This window comes from Tauraco erythrolophus, chromosome 2 (assembly GCF_009769465.1).
Source record: "Tauraco erythrolophus isolate bTauEry1 chromosome 2, bTauEry1.pri, whole genome shotgun sequence".
Lineage (NCBI taxonomy): Eukaryota > Metazoa > Chordata > Aves > Musophagiformes > Musophagidae > Tauraco > Tauraco erythrolophus.
This window is the reverse complement of record NC_141466.1, coordinates 30506202-30522794: the sequence shown is the minus strand read 5'-3', so window position 1 is coordinate 30522794 and position 16593 is coordinate 30506202. Positions and strand designations below refer to the sequence as shown.

The 16593-nt window shown below is 43.0% G+C and overlaps 1 protein-coding gene across 7 annotated transcripts in view; it reads left to right on the top strand.

The window, feature by feature from the left end:
* The first annotated feature begins 489 nt into the window (after window positions 1-489).
* Window positions 490-16593, top strand: part of ANKRD6 (ankyrin repeat domain 6) — a 35269-nt gene continuing 19165 nt past the window's right edge. For 4 of the 7 annotated variants that reach the window (XM_086608198.1, XM_086608197.1, XM_009984590.2 and 1 more), the window contains exons 1-2: window positions 490-609; window positions 12322-12420. In XM_086608198.1, the coding sequence (XP_086464324.1) occupies window positions 490-609; window positions 12322-12420 (219 nt within the window). Of the gene's footprint in view, window positions 631-5095; window positions 5156-5334; window positions 5341-12321; window positions 12421-14834; window positions 15129-16593 lie in introns of those variants that run through there. The other 3 variants (XM_086608194.1, XM_086608193.1, XM_086608195.1) reach the window with 2 other exon arrangements.

The following is a 16593-nucleotide window of genomic DNA, read 5'->3' as shown; positions in this document are numbered from 1 at the left end:
TTAGCAGTGGAGGTAGTTAGCCCGTCCTTGGCTAATTGAAATCTGGGAGACGTGGGGGGAAGGAGAGAATGAAAGGGGGCCACACAAATACAGGTTAGGCCAAAAGAGAGGTAAGCTCTAAGAAAGTTTAAGGATTTTTGTCCCAAAATAGGAAAATGAGGGCACATTGGAAATGTGCTACTGTCTCCATCCCTCTGCACTGCAACAGAAGTGCAATGGCTTCAGGAGGCTTCAAGGGTTTTTTGTGACCCCCTCCCAGAGCGATGTGAAGACAAACACTTGGGGAGGAGCTGCTGTAGTGCTTCCGTCTCTGAAACCTTGCTGACGGCAGTGTTGATTTCTGATCCACAGGTCCAGAGAATGGCGTAGCAATAACATCACCGTCCAGGGAGCTGGGGTCCTTCATCGCCTGCCTGCATGCTGCTTGAACCGATCCCAAGCCTTTGTTTTTTGGACCCAAGAAACCTGAAAACCTTTCTCTCCTAATTCATGAGCCAGCAGGATGTGGTCGCCGTGCTTTCAGAACGCCTGCTCGTAGCTGCCTACAAAGGCCAAGTGGAGAATGTGGTGCAGCTTATCAACAAGGGTGCCAAGGTAGCGGTTACCAAGGTAACGAGAGAAAAACGCTTTGCGAAATCCCTGGGAACTAACATAACTCCTAGACCTTTGTCTGTGAAAATGCCCTCGTAGCTTTACCATTCTGAATGTGACTGAGGTTAGTGTTTAGATTTCCTTCAAGCTTATACTTAATAGCTCATGTGAATTTACAATATAGTGCATGTCTTGTATTTGTACACTTCCCGGTGGATGCAGCTGTAGTGAACGCCGAGCCCTTAGAAACGCAGTGTGCCTGCCGATGGAGGGGCAGCGACCGTTTTCAAAGCGTGAATTGACTTTTGAACACTGTGTGAACTGATGAATGGAGTGATTCATCACGGTCAAGGGAAAGCAGTTCAGAACACCCGTCTTTCTGGGTAAGGGGATGGGGGAAAGCCACCTGTTGTGATAAAAGCATTTCTTGCTGCTGAAGTCTCCTGGTACAGCAGCCTTGCTTATACCCAACATCTTCATTGATTTGTGCCGTGTAGTCCCCAGTCAGTTCCAAACTTGGGGCTTGCAAACTGTGTTCCCCATACCTTCGATGTAAGGTCAGCATCAAAGGATTTCTACGTAGATATTGAGATTTCAAACCGATATTCACCTATTCCTAACTCTCAACATGTTGTACATAATACTAGCCTATAAAAGATGAGATAGAATTGGCTGTTGCAGAGAAGACTTGATCAGCAAAGACTCTTAAAAAGGATTAGGTAAGTTAGATCTTTAGAGCTGTAACATAAAATTTGGGATGTCTTGTTTTGATTAACTATTGTTCTCCATCATATCTAGTTTTATTTTTATTTCCATATTGGTTTTGAACTTTATATATGTATGGGAGATAGTATTTACAGATAGAAAGCAAATGTGAGTACATTTGATAAGTAATCTGTCTTTTCCTCTTTTTATCTGTCAGTGACAGTTGTTTTTGTAATGTTTGAGTTGTAGATAGTATTTATTTTGAAAGCTGGAGTGATCCAAGGACAACCAGTGTTTTTAAGTTTTGTTTGCCAGAACTAAGTGGCCTCTTGTTGATAGATACAAAGCACAGATGTAATAAACATGAATGGTCCCATGAAGATGCCTGTTTGGCTTTGCTGTCCAAGCAGCTCTGTAGCTGATGAACAGCTATTAAAGTTAGTCAGTAATAGATCAGGAAATTCTGACTTACAGATGTCTGAATGGTAGCTCGGGGTTTTGTGGTTGTTATTTTTTTAAGACCATGAGCTTTGAGACTGCTGAGGAACCTACCTGAAAATGCACAAATGCTTGAAAGGTTGCTATGCTTTGTATAAATGTGTGCAGTAATGTAATTTCATATCCAGCTTCCACACTGCTTGAACATAAAATGTGGTGTCTTTTGTAATGATTGCCAGAATAATCACGCCACTGATTTAACTGTTTCATGGAATTAGTTGTCATAATCCACAATTCAAATGCAATTTCTCGTTGTTAAGGTCGTTTATTATGCAATTGTCAATACTTTCTGTTAACTACAGTAAGCAGCAAATTGTGTAGATCTGACTTTCGAACACAAAATCAGGTTAATTTGATAAAAGCAGATTTGCTAGAGTTGCCAAGTTTTTCTTTCCTATATGATATAGGTGGCTTCCTGCTTCTTGCCCTTGCTTTGTTGTTCGACACTTGCGTGGAAAATCAAAACAAAGCTCATTTGGCAGCAAAACTGCGCCCACGTGCAGAGCGTTGGTGTTTCTGTTGGAAAGCTGCGCTCGCTGGTGAGCTGTGAGGCCATCCCTGTAGATGACTTGGTACTATGAGACTGTAGCTATTCTTTCTTAGAGGTTGTGGGTCATCCCCATGGAGCCTGAGGAGTGGTGGTGACAAAAGCTGTCCCTCTTGTCATTCTGGATGCATCCTGGCACATCAGCAGACAGCACAGACGAGGTACTTGGGTAGCCTGGTGACAAGCCCTGCTCAGAAGAGGTGACGTCAGATAAGGAAGACTGTGGAGGACTGCACAGAGTGGAGAGGCTCTCAGAGGAGTGACCGAGGCTGCGTGCGTGGGGTATGTTGGAGGCAGACACACACTTATTCTCCCGTGCTGTAAGCCAGACAGAGGTGAGCTCAATGTGAACCAAGAGTTGTGAGATCGAGCTGCTGCCCTCATCACAGCCCATCAGTTCAGGCTCAGTAATGTCCTACCCATGTCTACACAGCATCCAGTTTGCATCTGGCTCTCACCCAGCCAGCTAGCTGCATAGGGAGAGCATGTGCATATTTGCCTATGAAAGTCTGTGTAAACATACCCTGGAAGAGCTTAGCGTGCTAATCTGGTGACACACAAAGACTGGAAGGAGAAAGAGACTTGTAAAGTCAAGGACAAGGTTGTCACAGGAGCAAGCATGTATAAATTAGCCTCAAGTATATTTAAACTGGAAATTTGAAGGGATTTTTTAGCCATCAGAGAGCCAGGCTCTCATGCAGTCTTTCAATAAGCAGAACAGATGCAAAATAAGAACTACTTCCAGGATAGAAGTTGTTAATTTTAAGATGGAAATTAGATGGCATGCTTGTTGTAGTGGACAACTATTGATCAAGCTGTCAGATAAATTGAAACCCAGAGCCCTCTCCCTTCCCCAAGATAAAACTCATTGCAAAATGAAGCATAAAAATATACTTTTTCATGTGCATGCCTGAGTTCTCTTTTACCTGTATGTCTTCTGCTTTTATTCATAGTTTTCAATTTGTTCTGTCAAATTAATTTTAAAGTAATCCCTTTGGAGGGATATTCTCCAAAGAAAAAAAAACCACAACAGTTGTTTTGTACTTGTCAGCCAAAATTCTTGCTGAATTCTATCACTGTATTATTGGAAGAAGACATGCAGAGACAAAACTCTTTGGAGGGAGAGAAAAAGTTCCCACATCACTTTAGGTTTTAAGTGTATGTCTGATACACATCTGTAAGTGCAGACCGATTCTTGTGAAAAACACTGTGCAGAGCCACAGCTTGAGGAGACCAGGACCTAGAGCTAAATGCTGGAGTTCTTTATTCAAACAGGATTAATTGAGCATGGCTTAAGAAAAATGAAGCATATTTTCTGTAAAAAACTGTGCTGGGTTTATGTAGTGGGGTTTTAGTAGTGGGAGAGGAGCTGCAGAGATAGCCCCTGTAAGGAGCTGTGAGAAGCTTCCCCGGCTCCAAGTCAGACGCACCTGTGGCCAGAGCCGAGCCAGGCAGCTGTCAATAAACAGATGTCAGAAGGGACAAAGAAACCCGTGCCATGTGGGACATGCAGGGAAGAGAGGGGGAGGGTGGAGGACCTGGCCCCTGGCCTCTTGTGTGGGCGGTTGCCCACACTGGGCCACTGCCACTCGACTGGTGGTGGCTGTGGTGGCACAGCTTGGAGCATTCCGAAGTGTCCTGCTCCTGGGGCGCCTGCTGGGCAGAGATTGTCCTGCCAGGACTGCCAACGTTCATAAGGCTGGTTGGGCCTGGCATGGCTGCAGTGGAGGGAGGAGTGAAATGTGAGAGAAACAACTATGCAGACACCAAGGTCAGTGAGGATGGAGCAGGAGGAGGTGTGCCAGAGCTGAGATTCCCCTGCATCCCGTGGTGAGATGGCAGCAGCCCTTCTGCTGCCCATGGAGATTAACGGTGGAGCAGAGATCCACCTGCAGCCTGTGGAAGATGCCACAGCAGAGTAGGTGGCTGCATCTGAAGGAGTTTGTAGAGGACTGTCTTCCGTGGAAAAGGACTCCATGCTGCTGGAGAGTGATGGTGGAGCAGAGATACATCTGTGGTCTGTGGGAAGAGACTCCATGCTGGAGCAGGTGGCTGCACTTTAAGAAGCCGTGACTGTGGGAAAAGGTCGCACTGGAGCAATCTGTTGGATAAGGACTGGATTCCACAGAAAGGATTCATGTCGGAAAAGTTCATGGAGAACTGTCTCCTGTGGGAAAGGACCCCATGTTGGAGCAGGGGAAGAGTGTGAGGAGTCCTCCTCCTGAAGAGGAACGGGCGGCAGAAACAATGTGTGATGAACTGACCTGCAGCCCCTGTTGCCTATCCCCCTGCGCCATCGTGCAGAGGAGGTAGAGCCGGGAAGAAGGCTGGGGTGCAAGGAAGGTATTTTTTAAGATCTGGCTTTTGTTTCTCATTATCCTTTCTGACGTGATTGGTAATTAATTGATTTTTCCCCAAGCTGAGTCTAGTTTTGCCTGTGACCATAACTGGTGAGTGATCCCTTCCTGTCCTTGTCTTGACCCTTGAGCCTTTTGTTATATTTTCTCATTTCCATCCCACCAGGGCTGGGGTAGGAGAGCGTGAGCAGCTGCATGGTGCTTAGTTGCTGCCTGGGGCTAAACCACAACACAAGCCAAGTACTATCAAATGCTGGATAGCTGGCAAGCTCGTCTGGTTCTATTTTTATCATATATATGGAAGGTCATATGATGTGTTTAATTGCTGCTTCAGTAAACAAAAATTCAACTGCAAAGTAGTTATTTCATTTTGTCACCTCTAAGTAGATGATTTCAGAAGAAGATGAAAGAAACAGAATTCAATGGAGAATCCATGTGTCCAGGCGCTCACTTCACCGTTTCCTTGGGGATGCTCTTGCTTGGTTTTGACAGCATTACTAGCAAGTCACCTATGCAGGTGAAGTCAATATGAATGTGTACACTCCAGTATCTTCCCAAACTCCAGCGAGGGACACTGGGGCTATTTCCAGGTTTTGAGGCTTTTAAAATATGAAAAGGAGAGCTGATGGCCAGTAGGTCACAGTGTTGTTGATGATCTGATGCCAGGGAGCCCACAGTGAGAGAAGGCTGGTGGCTCTGCTTTGCAGATACATCAAGTGCTTGTCCTGGTGCTGGGATCTCTGCCACCAACTGTGCAGGGTGGTGGCCGAGAGATGGTCTGGCTTTCAGAGATGATCTGGTGCTCAGCAGAGGCTTCATGGCTCTGCTCTTCTCAAAGGGCATCTTCTCAACCAGAATGCTTTGTTGCTGCTCTGCCTGGTAGGACAAAGAGATAATTTCCATTTTTATGCCTTTTTGTCTGACATTCTTCATAGATGTGAAATTTATAACTGGTTCCACTTATAAAGAGGGCAAAAAGCACCCCAAACAACAGCTCATACAAATTGGCTGATCCAACAAGCAGGTGCCTGTATAAAGTATTTTGGTGAATATGCTGCAGAAGCTGGAAAATTCAGAACTGATCCTGATAATTAAGTCTTTTCTTCCAAGCAAGAAAGCTGGTCCCATCGTTCAGTCCTTTTGTAGTAGAGCTTTCTTTCAGTAAAGTTATTGACAGCTACATCTTCAACATTAAAGGGCTGGGACTTTTGCTGCACTGCTCTGCCTTGCTGTCCTCCTAGGATGTTGTTTTCCTTTTTCAGGGTTATTTTTCTTTGGTTTTCTGAGTTGAGATAGGTTAGGGAAAGGACTGAGAAGCACTAGGAGTGGCCCAGGAGGAACGGTAGTAGTGACATCTCAGATGAAGTTGGCTCTTCTCTCAATCTTGTCCTCAGAACAGTGCCTGGAGGATGAAGAGAAGCAGGATTTCACCTGCCAGGCATCGACTTCTGGAGTATTCCAAGGATACCTGGCTGAAACAAGGTGCTTCTGGGGGAATGGCAGCCCTTATCATGGGCTTGCTCCGTGCCCCGAGATGAAACTTCCAGGTCTGAACTTGGGTTTTCTGAACCCCAAAACAAAGTGTTGCTGGGTGCTGGGTTTCACAGGGGCGTTGCAGCACGGGGTATAGCATTCAACAGAGAGAATTAATAAGGCTGGAAAAAGCTGTGAATTAGCAAGCACAGACAGAGGAGCATGCTGCTTCTCTGTTAAACATGAAAAAGATTGCCAGAGGAAGTCATAAAGGTAGTACTGGCAGTTTTAATGTAATTTGTATAATACCATGGGTTTTATGAATATTTTTTCAAAGGGGAGCAGAATATAGCTTTTCTGCAGAGCGTAGCATTAAGATCATAGCTATAAAATTAAATTCTGTGGAGAAGGGGTGATCATTTGGAAAAAAAACATAGACATGGAAAAGGTAGTGTTTCTGTTTTGACTCAGTAATTCTGTTTGTTTGATTTGATTTTTGAACTAGTCCTGTTACAAACCTGCCATATGGCAACACTTTCATAATGCTGGGGTACTTGTAATCTGGTAGTCAGGATTTCAACTTCAGAGCATGTTCAGTTCTTCAAAATAATCTTTTTTTTTTTCAAGTTCAGACAGAAACAAAAAAAGAAATATTTTGGTGCTTTCACCTTTTTGTTCTCCTTCAGTTTGAAAAATTACTTGTGTCTGTTTTAAACAATAAATAAAAATAAATGAAAGGGGGCTAACAAACATTTGGAGACTCACTGAGTGCCTGTTGAGGTCAATGAGAACTTTCTGCTGACTTGAGCGAGCAGGTTATTCATGGAGAACAGTCTAACAAATCATCAGTGTGAACACTGTGACAAGACTTGGTTTTTGCTTTCAAGCTTTCTAATAAAACGTGGATAGGCAGGTTTTTGTGTAAGTGCAGAATGGATGAATAAATAACAGTCCTTGTGCGGCACAAGAGCAGGGTGAGATGGAGAACTGAATGTACTTGCATAGAAGTATCTACAAATACATAAACTCAAGGAAACATCATGAGGCTCATGGTGCTAAGGCCCCCCTGCATGGGTTTGGTTGCAGAGCACATACATTGGCAGCTGCTCTAAGAAAATTATGCTTTTAAACCGTACGTATCGACAGCAGCCTGTGGATGTCTGGAAGTTAGAATACGGATTGAATATAAACAAAACCCCTACCCTTGAGTTTTACTGCTGAAATTCATGTGGCTGTTTACTGAGCTTGGCTGCAACCCGATAGGCCCCATAGCTGCAGCAGCGTGTCACGGTTCTTGGAAGTGGCAGCCTTAGTGCTATAGGTCCCATTTATTTTGTCAGTGAGCCCGTGACACAGAAGGGTTTGTATGATTTGTTGCCTGCTGAAGCAATTATTTACATTTGAATAGAAGTCCAAATTGCATATTTTTTTACAGGACTGACTACTTTATTGGTTCATTAATCCCAAGTTGAAGCAGTCTCTCATATCTCTGTAATAACCCCCGAACCATTACAGTTCGTATTTGGAAATGCTCACAAGCTTTTAAGTCAGAATCTGTGTGTTAAGCAGTCCCCGGTTTTAGTGTTGTCTCCTTGCGATGAGCATACAGGAGACACTCTTGTTCCTATATGTTTCCTTTCCCATGGTTGTATTCAGACCCATGTGTGTATTCAGATAAGCCCCCTCTTTGGTGCTGCAGCGGTGAGTGTGAAATGTCTTTATGGAGGAAGACACACAGAGAGAAATTTGTCTGTCTTCATCTCTTCTCCCTAGATATTTTGGGTAGGATATATTGTTGTGAGAGAAAAATTTTTATTAAAAAAATAAAAGGTCCTATTAGCCCATCAGCAGTCTCCTTCACAGGCAATGGGAAGGGCTGTTGGTTTGACTTGATGGCACACATGAAGGAGAAGACCAGCAGCAGGTAAGAGCAACTCTGGCTGTCACTGCTGGGGCTTCCCACCATGGCACAGACCTCTTGAAAGTTTTTCTCCAAAGACTGTGATGCCAAGTTTGTCGTTGCAGCATGAGGGGCACCCAGATTGCCTTCTCTCTCCCTCATAGTTTGTTCTGCATTGGTGTGTGCGTACATAGATACATACATACCTGTGTATATATGTACATATTTACATGGGGAGGTGGGTGGGAGTGTTTCTCCAGTGTTTGCATTGCCTGTACTGGAACACTGTCCAGCTGCACCACACATCTCTGTTCTCATTTTGATGTTACTGGGAAGAAAAAGAAAATCTGGCATTGCCAGTTCTTGCAGGATTATGATTAATCTTGAGATGATCACTGTTCTTCCAAAAGCCTGAGCCTCTAATCAGTGTAATGTGCTGGAATTGATCCTCCTTCCCACTCTCCCATCCTATGTAGAGTCATAGTTTTCATTTATAGTGTCCCTTTATAGTGGGAAGAGCTCAAGGACTGCATGTATGCAGTAGCTTTGGTCTCTGAACGTCTCTCTCTAGGGGTCTCCAAATAGGTGGGATGCCTCTGAACCTGTGTTTTTGGATAGAGAATCTTGAAACACATAAACCCTCTGGAATAAAAATAATCCTCTAGTCTTCTGTTTCAATAACTCAATTTTTATGTTTATTTTTTTTTAACAAAACCCTGTTAATCCCCGGGGACCTGACTGAAGGTTTTGAATGCTTGGGGATGATGACAGGTGAACTGCACAGTTAAGGTGAATCTCTGTTCACTGAGTGACACGAGCAGCCTGGCAACCCTTGCTCGCAGCTCTCCCTGGCCCAGCAGTGGCCTCCTCCAGCAAGTGCCCTCTCCTCCTGCAGCACCCATCTCCTCTGGCTGGCCATGAGCATGAGCAGGCTGCCCAGCTATCAAGAACAGGGAACGAGTTGGTCCTAGTGACAGGAGAACTTGATGCTCCCTGAAGCAAGAGCAGCCTCCTCTAGATAAGTCCATTCGCTGGCTTGGCTTTATTTTAATGTGCAGGTGAAGGTCCAGCAATCTGGATCTTCTGCAGTTTTGCAGCCTTTTCTTGTACTTGTGCCCTGCCACCAGGCATGCTCTGTGCGGCGATTGCCTAGGAAGGTGTGTCGGGTGAGGAAAACATGTCCCTTGTATTGAAATAAACTCATACTCAGCTTTTATAGTTTATTTTTAGCATGGTACCTTTGGCTGCACCTCAGCATTTTTTCAGTGGTTAGAGATGGTTATCTTATCAGAAAGTTTCCCTGCTGGGATATATTCATGTAGTTGACACTGTTTTCAGTTTAAAGTATATGAGCTGGCTTCAACTTGGGTTTCGTTTGGATTTTTTTCTGCTCCATGCACAGATTGCAATAAATTGTTTTCATGATATATTACTAACCTGCTGGGAAGCGAGACGCCCAGATTAGGTTTATTTACTTATTACTGTTCAGTAACATAGAAAGTTGGAATTCATAAACTTGAGTGTGCTGGAGCACGTATTCATAATCCAAACATACCGTTCATAGCTGGGAATGATTTGTCAATCTGTTTGGTTTTTTTTTCTTTCCTATCTTTTGTTTTTGTTTTTTTTTTTCTTCCCCCCATGTTGCCTGGAGAGTTTTTTGCCTCCTGCTATTGAGTTACCTGGAACAGCGTCATAGCCCTGGCTCTCCTCCAGGCTGATGGAGAGGGAAGCGTGCTTGGTGCTGCTGAGTGCCCATCGCCGCAGGGGCAGGCATTTAGGGACCTGTTGCCAGGTTGAGTGAGAAGTGCCCAAGGAGCTGGCTGGAAGGTGCCAAGGGACAGTGGTGACAGCTGAAAGTGAGCCCTTCCCACGTCTTCAGCAGAGCAGGAATGGACGTTTCTCACGTGGGAAAAAGCTGCTGCTGCTTAACAGGAGACGACATTTGAGTTTTGAGAGACCCAGGTGTCAGCGTGGGTGAGGACTTTTCCCTTAGGTCTGGCCCTTCAGGTCAATAATGTGGCACAGTTAATCAACTTTTAATGTTTTCAAAGCACAGCACAACTAGTCAGTAATGACAGGGACATCTTGTCCACAGCCGTTCTGTGGATTTCAATGCTGGCTTTGATTGTTGCTCTGAAGAGGCTGGATTCCTGAGGCTTTACCAACTATGCAGGTGTGAGATTTGCTGTGTGAAAACAATCCTGTCTTGAGCTTCATTTTTGATTTACTTGAAGTAGCTTTCCCACAGCAGAAGTTGCTTAAAACCTCAAAAGCTGATTGTTGCCTTCTGCTTACTTCGGGCTGTAAGTAGTCAGCCAGCTCTTGAGGTGTTTGCTCCTTCTGCAGCCGATGTGTTGGGGCCCTTTATCTTCCTTTGCAGGGTAAATCTTTGCGTGGAAAAATAGACAATCACAGCAGCAGTAACAAAGAAATAGATATATAACAGATACAGGTAAAGAGAAATGTAACTCTTCTTTATCTCATAAAATACCTGGTGGAGAAAAAGAAATTCTTTGTGAAGATAACCTGTGATTTCACCAATGGCTGGAATCCTGTTTTCTTAATTGCAATAAAATAAAATTTGCAATGAACAGTTTTAGAGTGTTGCTGTTTAACAGTTCTTAAGGTGTTTCACTTGCTTTTCATGTTGTTGCTTTGAGATTTTTATACACACACACACACACATATACTTCCTGGAGCAGGAGTTAACTCTTTATTCTCCCTTAGAAATTTTCTTTTTTCAGGTTGTATGGGTTAAATTTTTAGGGAATCGCTTGTAGTTCTCCTCTGTTGTCCAGACTGCCTCTTAGAATCTCTTCTCACTTTCACATCGATTCTTAGGACTCTTACAGGAGAAGCAGCCTATTTCCCTTTTCCTGAAATGTTTAATTTTAAATTCTGACAAAGGATGATCAAGTGGGGCTCAGTTACAAGTAACTATTATTTTCCTCTTGTAATTTCACTTAGATTTTTGGAACCCGTTTGTTGGGAAGATGCTCTTTTTTAAAAAAAAAAATAATTTTACTGTCAAATTTCAATCTTTTTTTTTTCCCTAAAACCATAGATTGTGTATCCATCTCACTAATTAAAGCTTTTCTGTCCTTCTGTTTGTTAGGGTACCATCCTTGATTACACTATATATTGAATTACTCATGACTATTTTATACTCTTACTTTCATGTAGATTAGAGCTTGGTCATGTTTATAATTAAGTATTGGCTAAAAAAAACTGACAGATCTTTGGCAAAATGAAGTTGGTTGTGGTACGCATGAAGTCACTTGGAATGACAAGTCTAACATTCCTTTTAAGGGGAGCATCCATCATACACAACGGTCCAGAAATTCTTATTTCTATCATAAAGATGGTACCCATTACAATATTTTAATTAGCCTGCTAGTGCAACTTTGTTGTACAGAGTGAGGTTGAAAGTGGTTGAAAATTCTGTGCTCCAGAGGGACAGAAAAAAAGGATCACAAATTCTCCTTAGGCATATACACAAAGCCGTGTCTGAATTTGTAAGGAAGTATCACTTCTTTGTATCTATCTTCTTTGTAAGAAGAGCAACAAAGCTAGTGAAGGGTTTAGAGAACTTGTCCTGTGAGGAGCAGCTGAGGGAGCTGGGACTGTTTAGTCTGGAAAAGAGGAGGCTCAGGGGGGACCTTATCACTGTCTACAATTACCCGAAAGGAATTTGTAGGGAGATGGGGGTCGGTCTCTTCTCCCACGTTACGAATGACAGGACGAGAGGGAATGGCCTCAAGTTACGCCAGGGGAAATTTAGGTTAGATATCAGGAAGAATTTCTTTACAGAGAGGGTTGTGAAGTATTGGAACAGGCTGCCCAGGGAGGTGGTGGAGTCTCCATCCCTGGAGGTGTTTAAAAACCGTGTGGATTTGGTGTTGAGCAACATGGTTTAGGGACCCTGACAGTGCAGGGTGAATGGTTGGACTCGATGATCTTGAAGGTCTCTTCCAACCAGACGATTCTATGATTCTATGAATATAACATCCCTTTTGTAGAGTATCATCGGGGTAAACTGAAATGTTGCAGAAGGGAGAGGAAGAGTTTTCAGCATACACAGAGCTAAAGTAAAGCCTTCGGTACACTAATATATGCCAATTGCTGCTATTGCAGACTTTGGAGAGAGAAGTATGAACAGAAGAACGAGGAAAAGAGGATAGAATTCTGGTTAACAACCATGCATAAAAATTCATCTAAAGGTGTTACTATTTTCTTCTCCTTCATAGCATGGCCGGACCCCCCTGCATCTTGCTGCCCACAAGGGTCATCTCCATGTTGTCCAGGTTTTGTTGAAGGCAGGCTGTGACCTGGATATTCAGGATGACGTAAGTAGATACAACCTTCTTGCTTGGGGTGGAGGGGAAAAGATAATTTGCAAATATGAGTAGACCTTCACTTCTTTGAAGTAGGATTAAATGAAAACAAAATCTGTCTCTGTATTTTCTAATTTGGAGATGTAACCTCTAATTTGGAGGGAGACAAAGTAAAATGTGGTGTTTTTCAATGAATAGCTTGGTCCTCGTGCCCAAGAGCTCTTTATAAGAGCTCTGGTTGCACCAGGCTGATGTGAGTAGCAGTGAGAGTCATCGTCTGCCTTGTGGTGCAGAAATGAAATCAGAGCTTACTCTACCACATGGGAACCCACTGGAGGATGTCAGGTAGGGGACACAATCTGTTGCGATGTTTGCCTGAAGTGGGAGGTGCTGCAGTGTGTAGAGTATGGAGCAGCTGCCTGGGATCGCAGGGCAATCCTCCTGTTGGCAGCCACGCTTGATGTGGGGGTGGTCGTGTCTGGGAGGCTGTTGTGTGGTGAAGCATCAGCACAACGAAACCAACTTTGAATGCAGTGAATCATAGTTTGTTTTCATTTGATAAAATATGTAAGTTAGTGGAGTTTCTCGGTTTTCCATAAGAATAGTTCTAATCTTGGACCAGGTTTTAAGTCATATTGGAGTGACCAGTAACATGGTTTTCATTACCTCACGCTGATGAACAAAGGTGTAGGCTGCAATTATGCAACAGCAGTTGAATAACCATGACTTCTTCAGATTCATTGCTAACTTCTGATAGCATGCTGGCACAAGTTTGAGGAAGGATTGCTTTTGTTCCCCCTGTAATAAATAAGTTGTAGATTCTTCAAAGGATCTAGAGGTCCAAAGGTGGTTAGTAGGGGCACCTGTACGACTTAAAAGGACACTGGATATGTCTAGGTGCCTTTTGAAAATCCCCTTAGGCACTTCTTTGCATCTAGAGGTTCTTAAAACATCTATAGAAATTGGAAAACTGGTTTCCTTCTCTGCATGAGTAGCTGCTACCCTGTGAGACGTGAGCAGTCTGTCTGACAAGCTTAGGATGGAGGTACTGGTGCAGCCAGCTTTCTACTGGGAAACTTGCTTTTCTAGGAAGAAACTTTACTTTTCATGCTCTTTATTCTTTCTCTATGCCCATCTCTGAAATGGAGCAGATTTGCAAGTGTGATGGGAGTATTAGTTTATTCAGGTGTATCCTGATTATGTTTTTTGACTTCTCCCAGCAAAAATGATTCATAGCTATTTAAGATTAAGTACATAAAATTATAGATACTTTACAAGTACAGTCAGTTTTCCTGAGAAAAGCAAGTTGCTACTCTAAGAATGCAAGAGCTTCCACTGATTTAGTCAAGTTTGGTTTCTGTGAAAACTGTTTTTTGAGCAAGTCTGAGGGGTTTTTAATCCTGTAGGAATAAAATCTAGGCTGTTTATATGTAAACATGATAGCCATAATGGAAAAACAGTAAATCAGTGTTTAGCATCATTTCAGTTTAGCAGAGTCTTGCCCTGTAGAAATATTCAGCTCGTAGAAGACCCTTTTCATGTGCCTTGCAAGCTTCTCAGGGGCTTTGTTCTTGACAAGTAGATACTGCTTCTGAATGTGGTAACTAATCTGAACAGAATAGATGCATGCTTGATTCACAGATGCTGTTTCTTTAAAATGTATTTTGATTTTAGCTCTGTATTTAGTATTAGTGATTTGGTTGGGGTTGAGGAGAGCCGCAGGAGTTGCTGAGTCTCAGAGGGTGCATTTGGATTTGTCTCAGAGGAGGTGGAAGGCTAAAACTCCAAGTGAAGATTTTTGCTTGTGAAAGGTATTAACTAAGATATTTCTGCTTTCTTTTTACATAGGTCTTCAAAGAAGGTTCTCTATTTATGATTTCTCCTTGTATAATTCATTTTGACACTTTATTTATGACCAACAGAATATGTTCATATCCTCTTTTAATTGCGATCTATTGATTATGCCTTTGATCACTTTTACTGTGTGCATGTTTGGCAGTGAAGGCATCTTAGTTTCAAGTGTTGATTAACATCTGTACGTTTCATTGCTGTTTTTCAGGAACACAGATTGAGGTTCAGAGATAAAGTCACTCGTGAGAGTGGGATGTGTCATATTTAATTGAAAAGTAAATTACTTAGTTGGTTTTTGTCTGTGGCATTGTTGTGATAACATAAAAAACCCTCCAGGTTCTGAAAAGATTACCTATATTTTATTTTTCTAAATAACAGGAGAAACCTAAACACGTTTTATTTTGGAGTTGACTCTCTTTAGCTAATGAATGAATGCAAGACTAACTTTTCATCTGCCACATGATAAGCAGAAACTTAGAAGTTGCTAAATGTTGTGGAGAGATTAAAACACTCACTTCGTGTTCTACAGATACGTTCTTTAAAACATGGTAAGAGCCGTAAGAATTAGTTGAAGAATGACCTCCAGTGGCCTGGAGTGGGATTATTATGAATTTCAACCGGTGGAGTCCAGCTCTGTAGAGTACGCCACCCCAGGAGCTAACTCTTTCCTTCTCCCTGCCAATACTGAAAACTCTTACTGGGATCCCAATGCCATCTCTGAGTGGTCAATGAGTATCCATACAGCACACACCTCAGAAATAGTCAAGGAGAAAGTTGTCCCGGTGAAGGAAATCAAGGACGAAAGAGATAAGAGAAACCAGAAGAGAAAGGCTAGGAAGGAACCTAGAAGATCAGAGAGAGAGAAGGAGGTTAGAAACCTTGTGCATCAACCCTGCCTTGAGCTTGATGTCTCCCATGGCTGCATGCTGCGAAACCTTGGCCTGGCGGTCTGGCATGACCGAGCTCTTCTGCGGTGCATGGCTGCATGGCGGGCTTTGTGCCGGGTGCTTCGCATCGAGTTTCCTGCCCTCTATGCGCTCTCTGAAAATCTAACTGGGAAAACGAGTTAATTTAAAACAAAGGCCTGGGGCCCCGAAACTTCCCTTCTGGAAGCTCCAGTTTAAGAAGCTGAAAATTAATTTCAAATGGAACAATAAACCAGGGTTCCAGCTCATTTCTAGCTGAATGTAAATACGCGAAGTGTCTTATTCCTGTACTCCCACTTCAGTCTCCTTGTTTGAGTCATGGTTATGTTTTCATGCCTCGATCACTTTTGCTGGTCATGCATCATCATTAATCGTTCAGAGTGAAGTTCTTCTTACTGTGTGTCATGATGACTGCCTTTCTTAGCAAAGGAGGAGGAGAGCAGCACAGTGACCTTGGGAAGCACTAAGGTGCATTCAGTGGCCTTTGTGTACGGCTGCTTCAGGATATCCACAGATGCTTGTATGCTCCTACGAGTACTTAACAGTTGGTTATGTTTTAATTTTAAAATATTTTTAACTTTCTACCATGAATTTAGTGGTCTGAATTCATAGTATAAGACTTTGCAAGTGCCATCCAGCACTTTGTGTCAGGGATTGAAGGATGAGGTTTTGCTGATTATTTTTCTGCAAGTCTCCTGTAGGTAGGTGAGTTCTGCAAACATGCAAAGATGGTGAGGAGGCATAGTGTGACACTGGAGAGAGACTTTAAAGGATATGGTACAACTGGTGTATGCTCTGGAGAATAGGGGTGTGCAGGAAAACAAAATATGGTGTTTATAGTATTTTTTTAAATCAGAGAAAAGAAAAAGTAATGTATTACAAACTAGTGTAAACCAAATTTCATTAAATTTGAGCAGTAGAGTCTCTATTAGAGACTCCAACAACCCAGCAGAAGTACTAATATCTACCTGAAACCCTTTTGTAAGTTGCTTGTGTTGTTTCCTTTCCCTCGGGGTGAACTTCAGATGTAAAATAGATGCCTATCCAGTTCCCAGGTGCCTGGTCCCAGTGGTTGCATCTACTGCTTTAAGTTAGTCAGCAAATGAGGAAACCCGAGGAGGTAATTGCAAACACCAGGACATTGAGCAAGTGTCACTGGCCTAACCAACACAGAAGTGCTAAAGGAAAGGGTAATGCCAAAATCCATGGAGAAGGTGAAGATTTAGGTATCTGCCTTTCTTCAGGACTCCAAACATGTGACCCTCTCCTCAAAGTAGGTGTTTAAGCTCTCTGTAAAGAGCATAGTTTCCCTCTTTGCAAACGTAGCTGCTGGTGCTGGCCCTTGCTGTGCAATAGCCCCCTTACAGGTAGAGCTCTCAGGACATACAACTCCTGCATCCTCTGCACC